Source organism: Scatophagus argus, chromosome 18 (genome assembly GCF_020382885.2).
Source record: "Scatophagus argus isolate fScaArg1 chromosome 18, fScaArg1.pri, whole genome shotgun sequence".
NCBI classification, from domain to species: domain Eukaryota; kingdom Metazoa; phylum Chordata; class Actinopteri; family Scatophagidae; genus Scatophagus; species Scatophagus argus.
The window spans coordinates 5,980,000-6,004,971 of record NC_058510.1 but is presented as its reverse complement, the minus strand read 5'-3'; the positions used below and the strand labels follow the sequence as shown (position 1 = coordinate 6,004,971).

General features: G+C 41.3%; 3 protein-coding genes and 1 long non-coding RNA gene across 11 annotated transcripts; 2 read left to right on the top strand and 2 right to left on the bottom strand.

The window, feature by feature from the left end:
- Positions 1-271: 271 nt before the first annotated feature.
- sgk3 (serum/glucocorticoid regulated kinase family member 3) lies at positions 272-11,415 on the top strand. Its single transcript, XM_046371318.1, has 17 exons — positions 272-553; positions 4,773-4,952; positions 5,107-5,190; positions 5,568-5,640; positions 5,769-5,844; positions 6,058-6,133; positions 6,421-6,470; positions 6,986-7,043; positions 7,228-7,311; positions 7,405-7,536; positions 7,998-8,110; positions 8,418-8,454; positions 8,832-8,918; positions 9,217-9,312; positions 9,506-9,661; positions 9,875-9,964; positions 10,528-11,415. Exons 2-17 carry the CDS (start codon positions 4,875-4,877, stop codon positions 10,696-10,698), a joined length of 1,461 nt encoding a protein of 486 aa, XP_046227274.1. The 5' UTR covers positions 272-553; positions 4,773-4,874; the 3' UTR covers positions 10,699-11,415.
- Positions 11,416-11,527: 112 nt separating this feature from the next.
- mcmdc2 (minichromosome maintenance domain containing 2) lies at positions 11,528-24,362 on the top strand. Of its 8 annotated transcripts, none has more exons than XM_046371309.1 (15): positions 11,528-11,713; positions 11,844-11,974; positions 12,063-12,122; positions 12,295-12,490; positions 12,692-12,814; positions 12,939-13,040; positions 14,363-14,491; positions 14,688-14,925; positions 15,019-15,224; positions 15,329-15,486; positions 15,951-16,130; positions 16,283-16,422; positions 16,808-16,917; positions 17,201-17,394; positions 23,772-24,362. In XM_046371309.1, the coding sequence occupies exons 1-14, from the start codon at positions 11,617-11,619 to the stop codon at positions 17,365-17,367; spliced, it is 2,037 nt and encodes a 678-aa protein (XP_046227265.1). In that variant the 5' UTR covers positions 11,528-11,616; the 3' UTR covers positions 17,368-17,394; positions 23,772-24,362. The 8 variants fall into 8 exon arrangements, with proteins under 8 accessions (XP_046227265.1, XP_046227266.1, XP_046227268.1 ...); XM_046371310.1 differs by having other exon boundaries at positions 20,945-24,362; XM_046371312.1 differs by lacking the exon at positions 23,772-24,362 and adding an exon at positions 18,951-19,097.
- Positions 15,460-22,165, bottom strand: LOC124049550. Its single transcript, XR_006841425.1, has 9 exons — positions 22,146-22,165; positions 21,790-21,961; positions 20,739-20,789; positions 19,285-20,634; positions 18,978-19,049; positions 18,511-18,572; positions 18,219-18,272; positions 17,185-18,045; positions 15,460-15,474 (listed from the first exon to the last, which is right to left on the bottom strand). It is a non-coding gene; the product is annotated as an uncharacterized LOC124049550 (long non-coding RNA).
- On the bottom strand, positions 23,302-24,158 carry LOC124049549 (transcription factor 24-like). Its single transcript, XM_046371319.1, has 2 exons — positions 23,679-24,158; positions 23,302-23,442 (listed from the first exon to the last, which is right to left on the bottom strand). The coding sequence occupies exons 1-2, from the start codon at positions 24,156-24,158 to the stop codon at positions 23,332-23,334; spliced, it is 591 nt and encodes a 196-aa protein (XP_046227275.1). The 3' UTR covers positions 23,302-23,331.
- Positions 24,363-24,972: the final 610 nt, after the last annotated feature.

Genomic DNA, 24,972 nt, shown 5'->3' with positions numbered 1-24,972 from the left:
AAAAGTAGAAATAAAGCAATCTTAATTTGCAATATTTCTATAGCTGCTCTAGGTTTAGTAGCAACATGTAGAGTTTGTTTTTCTCTCAAATGTAGCAGAGTATAAAATAATGTAGCATGAAATAGAAATACTCAAGTAAAATAAAAGCACCACAAACTCTACTGTACTCTAGTACTTGCGAAAATGTTCTAGCAACGCTCCACCGCTCGGCTACTTCTGGTGTTTTGCTCTAGTTATATTTTGAAAGGCAGGACCGGAAATACGCTGGTGTATTCCGTTTAGTCTGTTAGTGGTTGCAGTTGTGTGGTCCCGTGACAAATTTCATTGGAACTTTCTACGGCCAGGAAAGACTGATGTTTCCTGCTTCTCTCACTTCACACGCTCGTGGGCAGCAAGAAAACAGTCTCGTAAGCTTCGGGGGGTTTGGAGGGCTTTTGTCCGACTCACACCTGGAAAGATGTTAGCTGTAAGGACAGTGTAAATGTAAAAGAGCGACACATTCCCCGACTGGACCAACGGAAATAAATGAACACCGACGTCAAAATACTGTAAGGTACGTGATGTCCATGTTTGACGTCTGCCTAGCCAACGTAACTCTTGTAACGTTTTCACAGTAGGTAACAAAACGTTGTTTTATTGGTAATACTAGCAACTGTTAGCTATTACATAACTAACGCCAATCTTTTTTTTTTCTGTTTGAAGTAACTAAATAGGAGCTCAAACAAACAAATGGCACAAACAAAGTTATCTTCCTCGGCTGAGGATCTTAGTTTGTGTTCGGTTTTGAATTGAATGTTTGCTGTATTGTTTAAAGGCTGAATCACACGCATAATCTTCATAGTAAGTCAACTCTTACACTTCGCGTTTGTGCTTGTCCGTATTTTATTGTGCGTGTGTGTGTGTGTGTGTGTGTGTTCAACTCCTCCCTCCTCGGGTTCATTTTCCCTGTTCAGACTCACCAAGTTGTGCCTTTTTTTCCTGTAACACACGTGACCTGTGCTGAGATTTGAATGTTGTACCGGTGTTAAATACACACACAGCCTCAGGTGAAAACCACTGTGAGCTCACCAAACAGCTCAGCCAAAATTAAACAGAAACAGGTGAGGCCTTTGCAATGTCTTGTTCTGGGGACATGTTGTCCACCACCGTGTAGCTGTTTTCTGAGTGTAGAAATTATGTGTCAGACCTCAGACAGGCTGTCAAAATGAATCGGCTGTTTGTCCAGCCGTGTATGGACAGTGGCACACAATCATTTCTAAGTTTTATGATATATAAATGACACAAAATCCAGTTGTCAACAAGCTGGGATACTTTGTAGTGAAAAGAAGGATTCTTTTCTTACTAATCCATCTCTTCATAATCCTTCTTTATGAGGAAATCTGCTCATTTTCGCAGCCTTGATGTATCAGGTGGCTATTGAGAACATGTTTTGTATCCACGTTATGGAAGATGGACCTAATTGGTGTATATATAAACCACTATTTGAGAGCTCTACACCTGGGAGAACTGTGGTGTTCGTGTTTTAAAGACACCAACCAAGAAGTTTTTGTTATGCTTGTCCAGCTCGAGTAACATTCTGTGATCTAATTTTGTCATTTCGTCAGCGCCGAAGCTGATTCAGACCCGTTTCTAAAAGGAAGTAAGCCCCACAGTGTGCAGACAGTGTATGCCTGTGAGCTGTCTGTACATTCAGGTTAGGTTAGGAATTTGTCCAGATGCTGAGTTCAGTTGCACTTAACAGGGTTTCCTGAGTTCATGCCCCTCACACTTCTCCAGCTGCACTTCCTCAATCAGAAATCTGGTTTTGTTGCGTTACATATAATGAAATACCTCTGAGCTATAACTGCTCTTCTGGAATACATTGTCTAGTTTAGCTTTCCCCAGTAGCCATTCCAGCTCGCATTGGTCTACGTTTCTGTGTTTATCGGTGGATGCATGCCTGGTCGAGCTTTCACATCTGATTTGCCAATGTAGGCTGACTTCTGCCTTGTTGTCTCGCTAAAATTGCTTGTCACGCATAATGCACAGCCACACACAGAGAGAAAAAATGTTCAACATCCTCCTAGGATATCCACAGGCAAGGATGTGTGTTTGAACTAAGCAGGAAGAATGCTATTTTTGATCTCCTGTAGTATTTCAGCGTGTTTGCGCCTGTCAGCACAAGTTAATTCATGCTGTGGCGTTGTGATTGTGGTGCACACCGGCCTTAAATCGCAGCAAGGAAACGTGATAAATATTAGCTTACGCTTTGTTTTCAGTCTTTGTATTGAACTAGACTGTGTAGGTTAGTGGGTGTGGTTAAGTGCAACATTCCATATGAAGAAGTAGTAGTGTCAGCCTATGGTGTATGGTCTGTACGACCATAACTTGTGCTTTCTTTGAACTAAAGTATTTCTGGAATGTTAAAAAGCGAGTCCTCCCCGGTGACATACAGTGTCAGTTAACCATGAAAGCATACACAGATGTGAGGGAGCTCAGGGAAATAGGCAGCCATTTTTGTGTGTACCAGCCACAGCTGCACACGTTTCACCCGCTCTCTTTCTTTAATAGCCAGGTTTTAAAAACACAAAAAGATCCGTTTCCCACTGGAGTGACTGGTAGAGGAGACAAACTCGTTTGTTATCTGCATGTAGCTGGTGTCGATTTCCGACATTGGTAATGTTTTTAACATCCAGATATAACAAGAGCTGAAACCACTCCTTTACCTATTAGTGTACTGACAGAAGATTTATCAGCAACTATTTTTAGTAATATAATGTTTTTTTTTCAAACACTACATCCAAAAATTCTCTTCTTTAAGCTTCTCAAATAAAAGGATTTTGGTTGGACAAAACAAGGAATTTTAAATTTCTCGGGCTATCAATTAATTGGAAAAATACTCAGCAGACTATTCCAATAAAAATAAGTTAGTTGCACATGTAGTTTTATTGTTAAATGTTTCAGAATAAAAGCAAAGACAGTTGTGATAGGGGATAATATCAGTGCTATTGGTGTCTTTGTGCTTTGCCTTAATAACTGTGAGTGAACATGCAAATACAAACAAAGACACTTAAGAGAGAAAAAAGAGACGAGTGATGAAGAGGGCATGAATGTCCCTCCGAATGCACACATGCATTTTAAGGAGGGTTGCTCTTTTGCTCTCCCCTCACCCCCAACGTGAGCAGAATGAGATATCCCTTCAGGATGCGTTCAAGATAAATACACAGACGGAGAAAGTTGACTCAAAGCAGGTTTTCCGTGTGTTGTGAGCAAACAACAATAAGAGCAGCAACGGTTGTTGTTAGAAAAACAAAAACTACTGAATAAACTGAGTTGATGTCACTAACTTAAAACAATGGACGAGTCAGGCCAGCAGACAAAGAGCTTTGTGGTGAAATAAATAGATGTTGCATCACTCATGGTGAAGGACGTGCCTCTTTGGTGATTCAGTCAAATCAACAGTGTTTTAGTTTGCCCTTGGATCAGTTGAATACAGGAGATCACATCTATCACAACTGATTTTAATGCACTTATTAGACTTTGTGCAGTAATAATGCACTTTGCCCTGCTTTGTTCACCTTCAGAGAACTGAGGTCTTGACCTTTTGTAGCTACAGTCGTAGAGCTACTACGCTTCAGCGCGGAGCTTTATTTCCATCTTTAAACGATTGGGAAGAACAACTCCAGGGGTCTTACTCTTAACCTATTGTGTAACTTCAGCTTCAAAGACCCCTGGAAGGTTATTTAAAAATACCTTTCTACTGACCAGAACAAGGGAGAATGTCACAAACCCAGCGTGTGTGTGTGTGTGCGTGTGTGTGTTCACATGTCGCGGTGGGTGTATGTGAGATGATTGCATGTGAATGAGGCTGCACAGATAAAGACTTGTAATTCTCATGTGAGGAAGACTGATAGCACCGTTAGTAGCAAGAGACAGTTATCATTGACCAGTATGTGCTCTGGTGATATTTATCTGTGAGGCGTGAGATGAAAGGGTGGAGGGGGATATTCATTGCTCAGAGGGAGGAGTGAGTTAACTGGCTGCTCGGGGTGGGAAAGCTCGCCTGCTGTCATGTTGCAGCTCACTGACCCTCCTGTTGCTGCCTGTGCACGCTACAATCTTCCTCTTGGATGAGGTTTTAACCAGCAGTGATTTTAAACATAGTAACTTCTGTTTTTTTGCTGCCTTTTTTTTTTTGCCTAAGCACCAGCTTTAAATCTGCGCATTTGCATCCCAAAGCAATATTGTGTTGTTCATGGCAGAGTGAAAACCGTGTTTAAAACCATACACATTAAAATTCCAAACAGTCAGTTGCTACATGCTAAATGACTCTTATATTAAACTGGTCTCAGTCAAGTGCCCTGGGAAATGGTTGTTAAAGAAACCCTCTGAGTGTGTGAGCGAGTTATTTCTGTTTGTGTGAATATAACCTTGAATAGGCAAGCAGCTAGTGGCCAAGTGATCTTTTGTACACAGCTTGAGGAACGCAGCCCCCTGTGATTTACTACATAATTAGGGAAAAAAAAAATCGAGGGATATATTGATGGATGAGCTAATGTAATAGCTAAAGGATTGTTAGGATCAACAGGGCTATGTTACAACACAAACAGCAGTTAAATACCTTACAAAACAGCCCCGAAGACTGAAATTAATAAATAAAACCTGCTTACAAAGTTGTGCTTTGTGATGGACGTTTCTCGTATCAGGCATAGACAACACAAGCACTGCAGAAGAAGACCAGTTTCACTTCCTGAATAACAGAGAGGTCTGTTCTCTTTTCTCCTCTGCCACAGTGACCCAGGGTGGGGATGGGCCAGTTGTATACTTGAAGTCATATCCTGAGGACCACACGTTACCTTGCGGCCTTGCGCTTTTGACTGCCGACAGCTTCTAAGATGGAGGAGCAGCCCAGTCTCCCCAACGTCAGCATACCCTGCCACAACGAGCAGAGGGACAAGAAAAAGCGTTACACAGTGCGTGCAAAAAGTTCTGTCCGTTGTTCAAGTTGCGTTTTTGAGAAGAAATAATTACACAAACGTCATTTCAGTGTTTCTTTTGTGTCTGTTAATGTGTTTTGCTGTCAAACTGACCTACAAGCATTTGATAGAACTCATTGCCTTTTTTCAGGTTTACAAAGTGATGGTCAATGTCGGGCGACAGGAATGGTTTGTCTTCAGGCGTTATGCAGAGTTTGATAAACTCTACAACACTGTAAGTGTTTTACGATGTGCCATACTTAAACTATTGCTGATGGACTGGTTGCGCAGCAGATATTTTCATGTGTCGTATCAGGCAGCTCACAGGTGTAATAATGATTGCTGCATTCCACTTAGAGGAGATCCTGCTTTACTGGAACATTTAATGAATCTGAGTCGTCATTACTGTTATTAAGTCCACCTGCTGTTTCCTAATGTGATGACCTGTGCAACCAGTCAGTTCTGTGCACAACTATTTGAATTACTTGGTTTTAATAGTTTCTGTAATATGCTGTTCATTTTGACATTTAGATTAGTAATACACTTGTGACTGTAGATGTTTCCTACTCGTCAACATGATTTGTTTTGTTTTTCTCGTATGTTTTAATGCAGTTAAGGAAACAGTTTCCATCTAAGAACTTGAAAATTCCCGCCAAGAGGATATTTGGGGACAATTTTGAGCCTGGTTAGTGATCACACTCGGCTGACAGCACCTGATGTTCAGAAAATAAACACGTTTTTTTGTTCAAACCTTGCTGTTCATCTCGGTTCTTGATTGCATTTTTTTAAACAATGTTTTGAATCTGTCCAAAGAGTTCATCAAGCAAAGACGAGCAGGGTTACATGAGTTCATCAAACGCATCGTCTCACATCCGCAGCTTTGCAACCAGTAAGTGTTTGCATTGTCATTATATTACATGGCTGACTTTATTACGATGAATATTTTGAATGATCCGTCAAATGAGATCAACTTTGTTTCTCCAAACTTTACACTTTGTACCAACTGGATTAGAAAAGACGGACAAAGTTGTGCTTTCTCATGCTTTACTTGCTGCCGTTACTTTATTCCTTTTTATTTAACTGCTTTGGTCTGCCTTTCCAGTCCAGATGTGAGGGCATTTCTACAGATGGACAAAATGCAGAACCTTTCAGATGCCTCTGAGGATGAAGATGATAAAGTAAGTAACTGATCAACCCACTTAGACTTCGTCATTTATATTTTTGTTCTCCTGCTGACTGCTCCTCTCTGGCCGTTCAGTCAGTGTGTTGGGTTTACCAGATACAGTGGAGTAGTTAGGTCCTTTACCTCAGCTTCTGTTATGTCCACGCTGTTGATTCAGCTCTGTGTTCCAAGGTCTTGTACTTCTTTGATGGGCAGTTAATCAGTGTTTAGTGTGTGTTAGTTTTAGCCTGTTGTAACACCTTGACGGCCAGCCTAGATAATGTTTTCTCTGCTGTTTAACAGAACAACTCTACCTCCAGAAACATTAACCTGGGACCCTCTGGAAATCCACAGTATGTTCACAACTCAAATGCTCTTTAAAAATATCTCACACATCCGTCCACGCATACATACATACATACACTGCCTTAAGGGAATTTCCTCAAATTGGCCTTAAATGTCCACTTGAACCCCAGAATTAAAAGATTAGACTGCAGTGGTCAAAGGCCACCTCACAGAACACATTTTTAGCCATAACTCAGGAATTCACACAGTAATTATGACAACATTTCCCACAAATCTCTAATAGGATAAGATGATGAAGTCATGGCACTTTTTATGTTTTAAAAGGTCATCTTCACTGTGGCATCTTAAAACAAAACACTTCTGTGGCCATTACTGTATTCCACCACAAGCTCATTGAGTTCACTGATGTTGAGCTTCAGGTGACTGTTGTTGCACCATGTGACAAAGCTCTCTATCAGTCAATTCATATATTATATGAGTCCAATATATTATTGGAGCTGTGTAATCACATGCAATCCATTTTCAAATGATTGAAATGAATGTGCTGTAATTCCTATTTCAGTGCCAAGCCAACAGACTTTGACTTTTTAAAAGTCATAGGAAAGGGAAGCTTTGGGAAGGTAAGTGAGCTGCATGTTTTACAAATCAACTGGAATTATGTTCACTGATATGTTTTTGTTATACTTAACCGTGTTGGGGGATTTTTTTCTTGAAGTTTTAGTTCTGCAAGTGTTTTCCATGTAGGAAGTGAGAATTAGATCTGGAATTACTCTGGTTTCATGCTTTCTCACTCTTGTGATGCAGGTTTTCCTTGCAAAGCGAAGACATGATGGAAAGTATTACGCAATCAAGGTCTTACAGAAAAAGATTATTCTCAACAGAAAAGAGGTAACATTGCTGTCAAATATGACCCCGACTCTGCCTGTGTTTCATGTATGGATATTCGACTTATAATTCTTCTCAATCACTCCTCCCAATCAGCAAAAACACATTATGGCAGAGCGCAATGTGCTGCTGAAGAATGTGAAACACCCTTTCCTGGTCGGGCTTCATTATTCCTTCCAGACCACAGACAAGTTATACTTCGTCTTGGATTTCGTCAATGGAGGAGAAGTGAGTGGTTTCACTTTTGAGAGTAATGCGGTCACACAGTAGATATAAATATAAATGTATTGGACATCTTTAATGATATTCTTCAGACCAGCATTGTAGCTAGTTAGCACACCTCTGTGTGTGAAAGTCTTCACAGATCACAGCATTACTCAGAATGACTCCTGAGTGTGACTTCCTCTGTGGATCTCCTACAAGTGTGATCAGCCTTTTTAAAGCTGCCATGCGTGACTGACTGTGTGAGAATGACTAACTACAGTCTGTATCCAAGTAAATCTTACAACTCTGAAGTTGAAATACCAGTAACATGCAGATTAAATCAGATCGATATTTACACTTTCCCAGCAAAGTTGTTTGTGTTAACTCATTTTTACATAACCGGAAAATGAACTAGGATTTATTCTTCTTTAATACTGCTGTTGAGTAATTCATTCCTGTAACTGATTGGAGCGTTTTTATTTCAGCTTTTCTTCCATCTCCAAAAAGAGCGGACTTTTCCAGAGCCCAGGGCAAAATTCTACATTGCTGAAATGGCCAGTGCACTGGGATATCTGCACTCTCTCAACATTGTTTACAGGCATGTTGTGGGTTTATTGAAGTGACTGATTTAGTTTTATTTTAACGGTGCCATTTGTAAGATATGGCCTGCCATTATGTCAAAGCTAACAGTGAGCTACAGTTGCTGTAGTTAAAGATAAATACAGCAAAAAGCTTAGTAAGCAGCCATTTGCAACACCTCTTTCTACATTTTTTGGAGCCACTCAGAGACGTGTGGTTACAATGGGAGAGTTTGTTCATAGTGCATGACCTTGGACTTCCTAAATCCTGGCTGTGTTCTGAGTCTTATTTACTAATATCATCTCATATTTGTTACTTTTGTCCAGAGACTTGAAGCCAGAAAACATCCTTCTTGACCATGAAGTGAGTGCCTTTGTTTTTTAACCAAGCACAACAGTAATTACAGTGAATCACCTATTTTTTAGATATTGTGTTGAAAATACAATAACTTATCCACACATGCACAAATTATATTCTTTTTCAGCCATATTTGTACCATCAATGAACAACAGTGTCACTTCCAGTTCCAGCTGGACAGAATGTGTGTGATTGGATTAGGACTTACTAATGACTTTCCTGCCTAGCCTTATTGAGAAAGTGAGAGAACGGTGAATGGGACTGAGTGAGCTTCGCCGCAGCCAACATTCCTGGCCAACAATAGAATCCTCAGTCCCCGGGGATAATGAGCTGCTTGTGTGGCACATGTTGACTAAAAACGTCCCTGTGCCCTCTCTTTAAAGGGGCATATCATTTTGACGGACTTTGGATTGTGCAAGGAAGGCATTTCCCAGACAGATACCACCACTACATTTTGTGGAACACCTGAGGTACGACAGCATTGATTTGATTTTACACGTCTGATTGCTGAGAATTTTGCACCACGATGTGCCAAATAAGTCTCACCTTCAGTGTCAAAAAGTAATAAAAGTTTACGAATAAAGTGTGTATATTCCATGTAGGGGCTTCACTGCTGTATGTGTGTGTGAGTCACATTTTCCTGTAGGAAAATAAGCTTTCATGAGCAAAAATAGCAGTTGATATATATTTAGTTGGTGTATTTTAAGCCAGAAGGGAAATATCAAAGTTAATGTCATATTACTATGTTTTTGCGCTTCCTTTGACCAGTACTTGGCTCCAGAGGTCCTGAGAAAGCAACCATATGATAACACAGTAGATTGGTGGTGCCTGGGTTCAGTGCTGTATGAGATGCTCTTTGGCCTGGTGAGTTTTTACTCAAAGCCCACAGTGATTTTTTTTTCTCTCAGACAGCCTTGACTACTTTTGCAAAGGAAGCTATTAGTTTTGAAAGTTCTTGAAATTTGACAGTTGATTTTATTGCTAAATGTTAAAGCACCTGAGTGTAATGTCACACTCTGTTACATGCCTCTTCTTCTCCTTTTCTTCCATATTCCAGCCGCCATTCTACAGCAGGGACACACATGAAATGTATGACAACATCCTTCACAAGCAGTTGGTGATGCGCCCTGGTGCGTCCAGCACAGCCTGGTCCCTCCTCCAGGGGCTGCTGGAGAAAGACGGCAGATACAGACTGGGCTCCAGGGATGACTTTGTGAGTTGGATTATTCAATGCACTTTTCCAACACTATACGCACAGCAGAATGTCTTTTTCTTGGACTCCCTCTGGTGGCTGATCTGTAGGCTATACATCACCGCTGTTAATACTGTACACTAATATATACATTATAGATGCACTTTAACTTAATTTTTTCAGTTAATGTTTTCTAAATACAAAATCAGGTTGTTATTTCTTCTGCTTTTCCAGAGCGAGGTCAAAGCACACGCATTTTTCTCCACCATCAACTGGGATGATCTTGAACAGAAGAAGATCCCTCCCCCATTCACACCCAAAGTGGTAAATATTTGTTCATTGTCTGAAAGCATGCCTGGGTAGTACATTAAAGATAATTTTATATTTTGGTTAATTTACAAGGTAGACTCACATAAACCAGCAGAGAGCTAATCTATCGAAAAACTGAAAACACTCCTCAGCTGCAGTGACAGTAGACCAGCATGCACAATATTAGGACCTCCTCTTAGTGGAATGTAGCAACAATAAATACACCTGTGAATTTCCTGCATTCCTGTGAATGAAATGGCAGAATGTTTGTTGTTCAACCAGTCCATTCAGAGAAACATACCCACGATGCATGTATTTGATTGCACTAGATTGCACACGCATCTTTAATTTCCAGTAGAAGTTCCCTAATTAAGTTCCTCTTTTTAGTCTAAGAAGTTCCCTCTTCTTAGTCTTGTGTTTTCTGGTTACCAAAATGATAAGTTTGTTTGTAATCGTTTGTTAAAGCACAAAATCAAGATAAGTGTCGGAACTTCTATTTTATGTCATCAAATTAGGCATTTTGTTTTGTATTTGTCTGTGAATGCCTATATGACCCTCGCTCCCTCATGGTTTTGCAGAGCTCCTGCTGTGACATCTCAAACTTCGACACCGAGTTCACAGATGAGACGGTCCCCAACTCCGTCTGTTGGTCTCAAGAACATTCCATAGTCAACGCTAGTGTAATGGAGGCTGACGATGCCTTTGTGGGCTTTTCTTATGCACCACCTTCTGATGACTCTTTCCTATGAAGTCCTCATTTTATTCCCAATGAGGTCTTCAGTTGCCTTAACCACAGTAACTTCTTTTGACTAAAGGGAAGAATTATGAACTTGCTCTATGAAGCCAAAGCAAGCAGCTGAGAAGAAACAGCACTTACAACAGATTTTGGCTGGAACAAAAGTGTGCCAGGGAAAGTCTTATATTTTACCAATTTGTATTTATATAAATATATATATGCACATTCATAACAAATTGTATTTTTAAGAATTAAGGACATCCATCCTGTGCTCTTGTCGTTTCTAAAATGAGCCTTTAAATTTAGCCTTAATTTGTCCCTTAAATGGAATAAGCAGTTTTCTGAAAATAATTCACTGGACTTAAAAAGAAAAAAAAAAGAACACCTCTTGACTGTCAGGTGGAAGTGCGTTTGTTCATATAATTACTGTGCGAATGAACATTGTATCATATTCATTTTATTAAAGCTGGAAATAGGAATTACTTGAGAGACCATTGAATAAAGCATTTTTGGTTTATAGGTCACATCTGTCCTCCACACCTTCAGTTACTCCTCAGTTTGTCTTTGTGAATACGGAGTTAAATGTTTTTTATCCGGTTATTTGTGTTTATTTTTTTTTTTGCTGACTTAACACATTTGCAGAAATTAAAAATCCGCAATGCTTTGCTTCGCCTGGCAATTAAGTAGGCTTATACTCCTGCACAGTAATAAAAAATATCAAAGAAAGGTACTCTGAGAGCGTCTGTTTAGTGTTTTTTAAATGTATAATTGCATTACGTTCATTACAAATGAAATCATTACATGTAATCACGACGCAACCTGATCCAGCTGAGTGGTCACCATGGCAACTGCTTTCCAAAGGTAGCGCGCGCGTTATTATGTCTCCATGTTATCTTACAGCAAAGTACCGATTTCTTGCCGTTAAGTGACAATGGCTGATATGTTATCTTTGAAAGAATCAGTTCTGGTTTATTTAGACAGAAGTGGTGGCCTCCGGAAACTAGCCGAGGACTGTAAACCATTAAACGGTAGGCCTGCTGTGTGGAAAATGAATTAGTCTGTAGTAGCTGTTAGCGCCAGTTGTGTTAGCTTAATTATATTAGTGACGTTAGCCATGAAAGCTAAAGTAACGTGACGTCTTCGTGCCAACTTTTCCAGACCCCCAGCAGATTGAGGCGGTCTACAGGTTTTGTGTGAGTGTGAATCCATCTGATGTGATAGAGGTGGACCCTGTACTGGGTGACTGCGTTCTGCGTGATCCCCTAAGAGCAACGGCCTTGTTTCAGTCCGTAAGTGAAAACTGTGAGCGAGCTAAGATGAAATGTGAAGTGCTGTTGTCAGGTTAACTAACTTATGTTTGCCTGATTCCTCATTCAGGTTTGCTTTCTGGCCATAAAGACACTTTCACTTGTTGAGAAAATACACACCGAAAGTCAGGTATGAGTAAATGGTGGGTGTGTTGGTTCCCCCTTGGCCACTGATAACACTGTGTGTAGTTCAAGAGCCTCAAAGGCCAATACCATTTCCTTAAATCTGAAGTGCGTGCACCCGATAAGAAAAGATACCTTGATTATCAAGTCCGTCCTGTGACAGAAGTGTTCCTCCTCAGGTGAACGTCATACTGAAGCTGACACACCTGCCTCCGTTCCCTGAGTACACGTTGGACATTTCTAGTTATCCTCGCAGGTATGGTCCAGTGAGGCCTGTCTCCATGGAGGGCTTGGTCATTGCCATGACAAGGGTCACAAAATACACCCAGGGGGCCAGGTTTCTCTGCATTAATGATGACTGTCCCTGCTACACAGGTACTGCAGGGAAGATACACAGTCATCTCTTAACTCTAAACTTTTAAGCTGTAGTAGTATTAACTGTAAAGACCACAGTTTGTTGGGTTTGTACACACAATATGTAATATTTTTTAAGCAATTCTCAGACAAGTAGCATTTGTAGACTTAAACTTAAAACTGGATTTGCATATGATTTTATCTCCTGGATGCTGCCTTTAGGGTTTCACCACATTCGTGTCCATGCCCCTGGAGCCACAGAGTCAGCTACGGTGGGAATCAACTTCAGCTGCATGGTTTGCAGCTCCCCACTGAAGGAGGATGTAAAGTTTAGAGTGTTGGGAGGTGAGAGTAATGCCTCAGTGTCATGCATCATTGGAAACAACTGAATTTGTTACTGGGTACAAGATGTTGAAAGAAAAGTGTGTTGTTGTAATCAGTATGTTTGCACATGTGTCTTTGGAGACAGACAAACAGCTTGTTGAGCTGATACATATCAAAGCACTGGATGGTGTAAGTGCCCATCAGCAGAGCTCGCTCAGGTACCAGTCTGTCACCCTGTTTCTCAGAGGTAGGTCTACATCAGATAAGTTGACTGAGTGTACGAGCTTTATACAGTTCAGGCCCACTCTATAAATGTGTAGTCAAACTACCACCTGGCTGATTAAATGCAACCCTTTGTAGCAGCATGAAATGTGAAAAACAGTCTATTTCCATCTGAGGGGTGGAGATGATGTCGTTGCAGGTGAAAAAAGTGTGTACTATTGTTACTAGTGTTGTAGACTATTACAATGTGTCATAATCAACAACAGGAACTGTAAAGAAAAAAGAAATTTCAAAGGTTTACCCCAGAATAACCTAATCTTAAAATAATAAAGAATACACAGTTATAACAAACAGCACATAGTGCAACTAGTCCTTTAAAATTCACTCTGATTTGCTCTTTCAAACAGAATTTGAATTTGTTTGTGTTTTTTGCGTATTAAAGTCTTTTTAATCTGGAGAACAGCTGCAGAACAGCGTCTAAACTCAACATAACAAAATCAGTTGATCTCCCTCTGGTGGAGCATGAATAGACATCCTTGTGCAGCATATGGAGCATTCGCTATCCATGTCAGGACGCAGCCACTCAGCTGAAGTATCCTTGACCATACCTGACTGGCTTCTTGCGTAGCTTTGAAGCACTTTGCCTTTTTTGAACAAATGACTGCTTTGAGTCTAAGTCTCAGTTAGGCTTTTCAGGCTAAAAGTCTCAGCTTTCATTTACAAGTCAAAGTCTTATATGAGATACTGCAATGTAGATTAATATCCTCTGAATTTTATAGGCTATTATGTATTTGTAAAGTGGTATTCTCATCCATTATATTCACTCCTGGTGCTGAGTAATGTGCTTGTAATAGCTTATATTTACACACAGTCAGATGTGTTGAGGTTTGCTATTAATTTTCTCTGGTATTCTAAATGAGGTTCACTTTGTAACACAAACTTAGTGGGGGAGAGTTCAAATAAATAGTTTTTTGTGCAGCCAGCCGCACACAGTGCCTCATGGAGGGATACTAAGTGTTTCTGTCCCCTCTAATAACATTGTCCAGCCTGTACCCCTGAGAGTTTAGCAAATCTCAGCACCAATATTAATATATTCTGTTGACCCATTCCTGTGGAGGAATTCTATACACCCAGTTCCCGTTACTAAACATATATGTTAATAAGTACAAGAAACACTCATTAGCTGGCTGTGCATTTCGCACACAGAGAAATCTTTGTTCTGAAGGCCTCACTCTGTGTTTCTGTTGGCAGTAGCTTGTAGGTGGCACACATGTTTCTTCAATGATCACCAGACAGCCCAGAACAACTCCTTTGAGTTTTATTGCTTTGTTTTCCCTATTCACACAGATGAACTGTGTAACTCAATGAGAATCGGTCGACTCTACAGGGTGTTAGGCATTCCTGCGCATGTGCACCAGTGGCCCAGCATTACCTGGAGTGTAGAGGCAAATAGTGTCCAACTGTGGGAGCCAGAGTGTAAGACAGTAAATGATCTCACATTAAATCCTGCTTCAAATCTACAGAAATCCCAGCCACTGATAATAGATAGAAATCTTAGCACATCTTCACACTGTATATTCCGATTAATTTGAATAATTTTCACCTTATTTGCAACCTTGTGCATTGTTACTATACTGAAACATTTACCCATGTCTCCCAACTCTATCTACAGCTCCCCACAAAGTCAGTGCCAGCTTCCAGGAGCTGTTGAAGGCCACAGCGGGTTCACCCTGGAGGTTCTCTGCCATTGTGGCTCAGTGCCTTGGGTTGGACGTGGCTCCTCCAGGCCTCTACAACACATTAAAGCTGGGCTTGTTGCTTAGCTTGGTACAGACTAGAGCAGATTCAGAAGACACATTTCACAACTTGGATCTCCTCGTCGTCTCCACTGACACTCTCATACCAGACAGGTAAAGTGCAAGAGCCAACTTTGCAAATCCTAAGTGGACGCACTGCATGTGAAACCTGAGATTTAATTCCCTTTACCCCTATGTTTGCATTAGACTGATGACCTACAGCCTGAACTTGGCATGTCGTGGGGTCAGACACCAGGCCTCAGGGGAAATGTTTGTGTCTCTGTCCCGGGACGAACACGGGGCAGGCACTGCTAACATCCATGCTGGCTCTGCCCTGCTAGCCACTGGTGGCATTTGCATGTTGGGAGATCTGGGCTGTTACAAGAAGGAGAGACTGGAGGCCATTCAGTCAGGTAAAGCACTAAAGTGTTTAATTATATACGTGATGTCACAGGATTATGGAAAATCTCTGGTACACATATAAAGCCAGTCTATGTTTATTATGTATTTTTCTTAGTTTTGGAGAGCCACACGGTGTCTGTGTTCATCCCAGGGAAAAAGTATGGTGAGAATGCTGACCAGCAGCTTTCCTTCCCAGTCCAGTGCAGCTTCTGGGCCCTTGCAGATGCCTCTCGACGGTCTGGGAGGGCAGAGTGTGCCGTACTGGGAACAGCAGTGGGTTCAGTCACAACTTGGTGTTAAATTACCTTTGTATAGCTTACTTAGAACATAACCTGAATGTGTACTAATAGCAGTACTGGGATGCTCCTTGAAAATAACACATGGAACTTATGCTGTACAGTACACTGAGCTCAAGAAATGTCACATTTCTTTCAGCTCAGATGTTGTATGTCGATAGAACGACAAAACAGGAAATTGAGACAATTTACTTTTCTTCAGGGAAGTGCCCTGCCCAGACAACATTACCACACAGCCCTTGAGGAAAATAAATGCTTTGTTGTTATCCTTTTACGGAGGAGAAGTTGACCATGAACTATATAACTATTTGATTTAAAGTCTAGATCCCAGTTTACTTTCTGACTTACAGAGAATCATCCTGGCAAGTTTATACTTTGAAAACAGCACAGAAAACAGCTTGGAAAACAGTTTCTGATGCCTGGTTTCTTTTTCATGAGCAGGAAATGGGACCCTTACCAATTCAGTTGGCAGATGCTTTTGGTCTGGTCATACATTGTAGGGACATAGAGGGAGAGCATGCCATTCTTGCCCAGACTGTCCACACCCTCCAGCAGGCGGTGCAGCTGGGAAAAACCCTCTACTCATCATGCAGGGAGTTTTCTACTCAAGACTACCGGGAGGTTAACAAAAATCATCTATTAGTTATTTTAAAGTTATTTTTTAAAGTTATTAAAGTTATCTTTTATTTTTTATTAAAATACACTGCCCTGATTTTGGTGTTTATACACTGACATTAAATTGCAACTGTTGTTCTTAATTCTTTCCTTTCCAGCTGGTAGCTCATGCACAGAGTTTGCAAGTGGAGCTTAGCCCCGAGGCAGAGAAATTAATCCACGGTTACTACATGGCCAGCCGTAGAGTCCGAACACAGAGTCAGGGTGTCAAGATGTCTGTGGCCTCTATCAGACTACTGTAAGTACTCCACTACAAAAACTGAATAAATTATTGCTTTGTTTGATCTCCACTCCCTGCATCTCAACCAGACTGTATGTAAAACCTCCTGAGTCATGTGTAATCTCACTCTCAGCCACTAGGTGGAGAACTCTCATCCAGAGCGCACTCTCGGATGGCTATTTTTCATTTGGTTATGACAAATGTTTACAAACCTTTTCCACTGTGGTGACATATTTTATGTTTAACTCAAGCTGTGAAAATAAATCTGTTTTTGAGTGCAGGGCTAAAATGTCACATTAAGTTTTAATTCTCAAAACATTTACACGGCCTGTACCAGTTTTGATTACTTTTAATTATATTCTACCATACTGTTCACACGAAATTTGTATTTTTCATGTTTGAGGATTTCTTTGGCAGAGGCTCACTGCAAGTTGTGTCTGAGAACACAAGTACTGGAGGAAGATGCTGTGATCGCTGTGCTCCTCTGTGAAAACTCTGTCACTCTCAAACATGGTAGTTTTTTTTTCATAATTAATCATTGTCTCCTTATTGATACCAGTAAATACAAATGCAGTACTTACAAAACTGTATCTCTGTGCAAGTTTACAAAAACATGTATTAATCTCTAATTTTAATGTTATTTGTTAAATTTAAAAGCATATTAATCTAAATCAGATGCTGTACACAGACACACAGCTTTACTGTAGATTTTATCTTGGCCTTGGGTATTTATTACATAAACGCAAAGGGCTCTGTGTGGGCTAGTTATTCTTGGGTTACCTGCTTCTTCCCACAGGGGCCTCCGCTCTTGTTATTCCACCAAATGCAGTATTTCCTTGTGACCTGGGAGATGTGGATGGTTTGCACAAGAGAGACGTGACCCTGGATGAGCTCCACCAGAATATCCTACGCTTCATCTACACCTACGCACCGGGAGCAGACACTTACATCACAGAGGAGTAGGACCTCTCTGAAGGTTTAAAAACACGGGTAGGGAGCACAAAAAAATCACACCAGCCATACACCCAGTTGATGACGACCATTTAGTTTTGTATCCTTCATTCCTTCGTAGTCATAGACTCAAATCAATGCAGGCATACAAAAACACCTTGAATTTAATTCAGTGGCAATAAAGGGGGTACGTTAATAGTTAACCAAACTGTGAATCCAGTACATTTTTAAAAAGGAAAACATCTAAAATACACATTCAAAAGATCACGTCCAGGCATTTTTCACCCCATACAGGTAAGGTTTTATTAAATCAGAATCAGAATTGTCTTTACTGCCATGTAAGTGGAGAGTTTTCATATTACTAGGAATTTGTCTTGGTGATTGGTGCACAGAACATAAGAACGAGTAACATATTATGACAGAATAAAATAAAATAAGGTAAAATAAAATAAGTAAAACAAATATAGTTCTGGAGGTAGTACAAAAGTGAGGCAGTACAGAGTAAGTGAGGTAAACAGTGCAAATGGTCTGCAGGTGGATCATGACGTGAGCATAGATCAGCGTCTGTCCTGAAGTAGCTAAAGCGCAGATATTTTAATCAGCTGGTGTTCAACAGATGGCATTAAGCTTCAAGAAGAAATTCCAAATAAACTCTAGACTCCAAATGGTGATCCATCAGCTCCAACAACACTGTTTAAAAAGAACAACAACAAAACAACACATTCAAAACATGACAGACTGGATTAGGACAAACAAGAAAATGTTAATGCAGTTGCACAGTGTCAACATTCAAATTAGTAATGTCAAAGTGTGAACAGCTAATGTTCTACATCAATGTAACATTGATTGGTTGGGTCCATTACCTTTCAAATAAGGCTTCTCCATGGACGGTCTGGTCAGCTAGCTTGCTCTGTACCCTTGTAAACAAATATAAAATATATAATCAGTTTTGGGGGAAAAAGGCTTTCTAATGGTTTTACAACTTTGTCATTTAGTTCAGTTAGTCACATTCTCAGCAGCCCATTCTGGTCTGATGGGTAAACGGCGAAAAGGTGAACTCATCATTACTTGTTACAGCAGTACATAAAAGAAGCCAGTCTTGGTAAATTGGGATATAAAGAGCCAATAAAATGATCCAGTATGGGGTTTGCTTACCACAGCTGAGATGAAGCTAACACTAAGTGTGTTTTTGTCCCACTGCTTCTCCAATGAGTCATCTGTAGGGGAACGTGAAACATTAAACAATCTGACGCATTGCAATTCTCAGTAGTTAAGTGGATATTTCCTGTCTACATGTGGCACCTCTGTTACGGTACACGCTTAAAATCCAGATTCTTCTAACAATCGTGGCATGAGCCGAGTAAAGCTACGGTTTCAGCTGGTAATTCAGTTGTCACATTCTCACCATTTTGGTGTCTGATGGGTAAACGGCAAAAACATGAATTCATCATAATTCCAGCTGCTTCAAAAGTTGCCAGTGCTCAATGGTAAGAAAATTAGCTCAGACCTGGCACAGCAGACAGGTCATTTCTGATGTCCTTGTCGCACATTAAACATTTGGAAATAACCAGTTAGAAATTATTGTTTTTAACCAGGTTGGCTGGACTACTGCAAGAACTCACCTTTTGATCAGCACAAAAGAGAAAGGATTACATCTGGTGCATCTCATGATCACAGCACGACATCTGAAGCAGCTAAAGGAAGACAACAACAAAAAATTAGATGTTTTTGGGGTTGTTTTTTTTTTTAAATTGCTTTCTTATAAAAATCAGTCCTGATCGTTCGTTACACTGGTGATTCAGTTAGTCACAGTTTCACCACCTTATTGTCTGATGGGTAAACGGCAAAAATGTGAAATCATCACTTTTTCCCAGCAGCAGGACTGACAGAAACACTGAAGCACAGCACAATCAAACACATAAGGCTCACCTAAAGGTCCATGTGGTGAAAACCTACACTGCTCAAAAAAATAAAGAGAACACTAAAACAACACATCCTGGATCTGAATGAATGAAATATTCTTATTAAATACTTTGTTCTTTACATAGTTGAATGTGCTGACAACAAAATCACACAAAAATTATCAATGTAAACCAGATTTATTAACCCATGGAGGGTTAAATAATAAAAGTGGAAAAACACACTACCAGGCTGATTCAATTTTGATGTAATGTCCTTAAAACAAGTCCAAATAAGGCTCAGTAGTGTGTGTGGCCTCCACGTGCCTGTATGACCTCCCTACAATGCCTGGGCATGCTCCTGATGAGGTGGTGGATGGTTGCCTAAGGGATCTCCTCCCAGACCTGGACTAAAGCACCCGCCAACTCCTGGACAGTCTGAGGTGCAACATGACGGTGGATGGAGCGAGACATGATGTCCCAGATGTGCTCATTTGGATTCAGGTGTGGGGAACGGGTGGGCCAGTCCATAGCATCAATGCCTTTGTCTTGCAGGAACTGCTGACACACTCCAGCCACATGAGGTCTAGCATTGTCTTGCATTAGGAGGAACCCAGGGCCAACCGCACCAGCTTATGGTCTCACAAGGGGTCTGAGGATCTCATCTCGGTACCTAATGGCAGTCAGGCTACCTCTGAAGAGCACATGGAGGGAACACCAGTCTTGGTGTTCTCTGGCAAATGCCAAACGTTCTGCACAGTGTTGGGCTGTAAGCACAACCCCCACCTGTGGACATCAGGCCCTCATACCACCCTCATCAAGTCTGTTTCGGACCATTTGAGCAGACACATGCACATTTGTGGCCTGCTGGAGGTCATTTTGCAGGGCTCTGGCAGTGCTCCTGCTGCCGGGTTGTTGCCCTCCTATGGCCTCCATGCTCTGAACACTACACTGACAGACACAGCAAATCTCCTTGCCACAGCTTGCATTGATGTGCCATCCTGGATGAGCTGCCCTACCTGAGCCACTTGCGTGGGTTGTAGACTCTGTCTCATGCTACCACTAGAGTGAAAGCACCGCCAGCATTCTAAAGTGACCAAAACATCAGCCAGAAAGCCTAGGAACTGAGAAGTGGTCTGTGGTCACCACCTGCAGAACCAGTCTTTTATTGGGGGTGTCAATTTCCACCTGTTGTCTATTCCGTTTGCACAACATCATGTGAAATTGACTGTCAATCAGCGTTGCTTCCTAAGTGGACAGTTTGATTTCACAGAAGTGTGACTGACTTGGAGTTACATTGTGTTGTTTAAGTGTTCCCTTTATTTTTTTTTTTGAGCAGTGTATATTTGGCCATCTGTCCTACGTAGTGGTAACCTGACATCTGAAATAAAAAAAAAAAAAACACCACTGACTACACACACCAAAACTACTATTTGTCCAATCCTGCATTTTCATTTCATCACCAATATAATAACTGAACCTTACCTTATCAGGTGTACCACTCACAGATCACATTTTCCATCTTCACCTGCACATCTGCAACAGAAAAAAATAAGTATATCCATGTTTAGTGTAGATTCATGCTTAATACCTGAAACTGCAATATTTTCCCACGAGACCTGCATAGCTCTGCCACTGTGACTTCAAACCTCACAAATAATTCCTCTCAGGCGTGATCTATTGATTTTCAGCTCGCATGAATAAGATGTACTGAAGAAATAGCCAATATGGTGAGGACGGATATGACTGATCACCCGAAGGTCAAAGGGTACAGCGCAACACAGCTTGGAAGCATGGCTACCGTCGCAGGTCTGAGCATGGGTTCAACAGCAGGTCACGACCTCTGCCATGACCTTACGTCCTCAGAGGGAGCCATGATGACTGTCCCCGCTGAAATAATGGGAGGGGACAATTGCTTGACCAGCAGCTCTTCTGCTGACCCCTGGACACAACCAGATATGGTCAGGGCTGTAAAAAATAAAACTGAATGACACAGAGGGCGTTTTTAACCCCCAACCCCTTTTGAACTGTCTAAAAGAATGATTTATTGCATTTGTGCAGGGATGAGACATGTCCATAGTGAGACACCGGTTTACCAATAGATATGATTACCTTAAACTTTCATTACAGTCACTGGATCTTAACATTGCCGCAATATGAGATGCGATTAACAGGCGTGAGGGTAAATGAATGGATCGGGACATTAAAATCACACCCAAATGCATGTGCGTTTATGTCGACGGCTCAAGGATTAAACGGCATAGAAATTCACTTGCAGTGTTAAATGAAAGCTACCCATGTGCGCTGTATCATACCTTTTAACAGGAAGTATTATTTGATTTGGGTTATGATGGAGACTCCTCCAAATAAAGCGTAGAAAGCCTCGCACTTTTCTCCCACGTGGCAGAGACGCGAGCTAACTTGGCTAGCCGTTAGCTAACTGGCAGCTAAAACTGCGAATTCGCTCGGAAACACGTCCACGACAATCAAACATCACAGCTCTGGAAACATATAAAGCCGTGTCTCTGTTGCCTACCTTTGTGGTGAAGGTTAATCAAGAACCAGGCTTGTTGATTTTCAGATGAATCGAGGAGCAGAGCTTCTCTGTGCTCATGGCTGAGTCTCCCAAGAAAAGAGGAAGCATTTCCGGATCCGACCTCCTTTCACTGCGCCCCGAAGCTGCGCACTGCAGGTCTCAAAGCGCACAGCTGGGCAGTAATTATATATAGATATATAGATATATATATAAGCATATTGTCACCACGAACGACATCCTATTTTAAGGACACTTATCTTGGAGATAGAATTGGCAATTAATGCTTTCTCAATATTCCATCACAAAAAGGCTTCCATTTAGCTCCCAAATAAAATATCGCCAAATAACTTGCAAACCTGTAAGCCCCCTCACTCCCCCAGTCTGCTCGTTCAAACATGCACTACACCCTGGTTTCCTCTCAAAAATGTGGTGATCTGCTAGTGCCTTTAGCAGTGCTTCGATAAGTTACATCATATAATCCGATCAATTAGTCTAAAAAGTTTAATTAATTGTTTATGTGAAATGTAAAGTGGGTAACTTGCTTAATAATTACGCCTTTAGTGTAAGTATTTGTTGTTTGCTTTCTTAACCATGTTGTGACTATAAACACGGCTGCTGTAAACTATTTTTATTAACGTTTAGCCCAGTGGATCTTTGAAGCCAGCCTGAATGCCTGTTGCATATTCCTCAGTCAGGTGCAGTGATTATAATTAAATTACACCAATTCAATTTTGTAAAGTCATCTGTTATTCTGTATTTATCCTACAAGCGTTAACCACCGCTGTATTTTGATTGTTATTGTCACAGAATTAGAGCGACTTTTTCATGATCACAAGAACAATCTTAGAAGGCCAGAAAATACCTTACGCTTTTAGTAATAATAATAAAAATATATTAATGACAATAATAATATTAATATTGATAATAATAATAAGATAAGGTCTGTGTGGCCTTTCAACTGTCATACTATTATACAAACGGGCCTGATGAAAAAAAAGGACACTTTCGTAGATTTTCTGTTATCGTAAAACCCCGTAGGAGTCTCGTCTTCTTTCACTGAAGTCATTTATTCACAAACACATTTACAGCCATGCATGTAAAAATAAGAAGGAACATGAGATGAAGAGCCTCCATTGTTGACTCTCTGACAGACCCACTTCACATGACAGATGTTTAGTTATTCACACATGCATTTAGTGCAAATGTTTCAACTCAAAGTGCACACCTCAAGCATGACGGGCTCGTTACCCCGTGGAATTTCTACAAATATCATACCTGGGACATGTACGGAACTGCACAATGCAGGGCAAACAGGATCAGCCAAAATAACAACAAAGAAACACAACGTATGCTTTCTCAAGATTTGTACAATAAAATTCACATAATATATTAATTTACAATGTCTTCCTGTAGGTAGGGCTTTGGTGGGAGTAAAATCAGACTAATTGCTCTACAATCATGAGGCATATGCTGCTGCTGCCGCAGTAAACAGCAAGGACTCATGCAAATATGAAATGGTTTCGTACATGTGATTTAAGCCCGTTACTGGGAGGAGGACGACGATGGGCCTTGATTCTCTGACTCTGAGTGATTCGTGGCGTTCAGGAACTGTCCGGTTGCTCCGACATACAGTCTGGACCGCATAGGCCATTTCTGTAAAGACAATTAAAAATCTGTTAGAAAACAGCTTCTTGTTAAATAAGCTACAACCGAGGTCGATGCTGCGTGCTTTGAAAATGTACTGCATTAAGTAAAAGTGAGCGATGACCGTTAAAAGTCACTCTTTCAGACCGTAGATGATTTTAGTGAATAAATTGTTGAGCAAAGACAATTTCTTTGACAACCAAAACAAATGAAAAATTATTATTACCATTGCTACTGTTGCTTACCTTCACTGGGTGCAGGTAGCCATCACCTTTCAGTGAGTGTAACGCCTCCGTTTGCTTTGTGCTCTCTCCTTCCTCCGTCCCTTCTTCTTGTAGTGTTCGAGTCAAATGCGCAATGTACGTGGTGGCCAGTATCAGCACGTCGAGTTTGGACAGTTTGGTGTCCGGCGGCACCGAAGGCAAAGTCCTTTGTAGCTCCAGGAAGGCGGTTCTCAGGGTTTGCACTCGGCTCCTCTCCCGCGCTGCGTTAGCTGCTGCCGGGCGTCCTCTCCCGCCGAGCCCGCCGGTTTGGAGCACCCTGGCCCGCTGCAGCTCCCGACGACGGCCGTCCGGACTGGGGCTGGAGCTCGGACTGGATGCAGGGCTGCTGTCATCCACCACGGCCCCGGAGCAGTTACCGCTGTCCATTCGGAGAGTCTGTCTTCCAACCATCGGAGTGCACCTACAAACCTGAAGAATTGCAAAAGATGGATAAAGACACATCAAATCAGTTTTAGTAGTTTCACCTGGTCATTACAGTGTTGCACGTTTTATTGAGCTCTAGTTAAAATTAACAAGCCTATTTTAAAGACAACATGTGAATTATTTATTATCCTTTACGCTTCTGTTCAACCTTTAACTTAACTTTTAAATCACATAATTTAAGCTGTTGCCTATGCATTTATTTATTAAACCAAAACCTGAACTGTCTTGTCTACAGTCCATTACTGAACATCTGCTGTCAAATTGCAAAAGAGCTCCACAGCACAAAACTTTAAAAAGCTAAACGCCACAACAGACAGTTGTCTAAAGTTGTATTTAAGACCCCTGAGTTTGTGCTGATTTCTCAGTGACATGTCAAACCAAGCACCAGTGAACAAACTCTGAACAGTTTGTGGCTGGTGGTTGGATACGGAGTTTACCTCTGGTTTCTCTCAAAGGCGCTGCCTTGAAGAACGACATGAAGGCAATCCAAAGAGGGCTTGGATCTGGATAGAGGATTGGCTCTTCAACGCAGGAGAATCCCACGTCCACGTCCAACTTATCCTTATAAAGCGGTACGTCTGCAGAAAAAGGTGCGCGGCAGCCCCGGTGCGCTCATCCAACACTTCACCTGTGTGCGTAAAAGTCTCAGGAGTCCGTAATTTATTGGATACACAAAGCGGCGGACGAGTATTTCACTACGATGTAATTAATCACTCGAGCCATAACAGTCCCTCGCAGTGCAGAGGACCGCTCTTCGCCTCTCCTAACTTATTTCTGTCCGAGGGCAGCAGAGGCTGGTTTTCAACGCCAGAGGCAGGACTGTTTTCCTCCA

What these genes read in the sequence shown, in the direction of transcription:
- LOC124049549 (XM_046371319.1), bottom strand. Translation starts at nt 24,158, where the DNA reads ATGTGTCTTTATCCATCTTTTGCAATTCTTCAGGTTTGTAGGTGCACT. An exon ending in GCTACCTGCACCCAGTGAAG is followed by an intron (nt 23,443 to 23,678) that starts GTAAGCAACAGT and finishes TTGTCTTTACAG; the next exon opens with AAATGGCCTATGCGGTCCAG.
- mcmdc2 (XM_046371309.1), top strand. Translation starts at nt 11,617, where the DNA reads ATGGCTGATATGTTATCTTTGAAAGAATCAGTTCTGGTTTATTTAGAC. An exon ending in GGACTGTAAACCATTAAACG is followed by an intron (nt 11,714 to 11,843) that starts GTAGGCCTGCTG and finishes CAACTTTTCCAG; the next exon opens with ACCCCCAGCAGATTGAGGCG. An exon ending in CTACTCAAGACTACCGGGAG is followed by an intron (nt 16,131 to 16,282) that starts GTTAACAAAAAT and finishes TTTCCTTTCCAG; the next exon opens with CTGGTAGCTCATGCACAGAG.
- sgk3 (XM_046371318.1), top strand. Translation starts at nt 4,875, where the DNA reads ATGGAGGAGCAGCCCAGTCTCCCCAACGTCAGCATACCCTGCCACAAC. An exon ending in CTGAGGATGAAGATGATAAA is followed by an intron (nt 6,134 to 6,420) that starts GTAAGTAACTGA and finishes GCTGTTTAACAG; the next exon opens with AACAACTCTACCTCCAGAAA. An exon ending in ACATCCTTCTTGACCATGAA is followed by an intron (nt 8,455 to 8,831) that starts GTGAGTGCCTTT and finishes CTCTCTTTAAAG; the next exon opens with GGGCATATCATTTTGACGGA.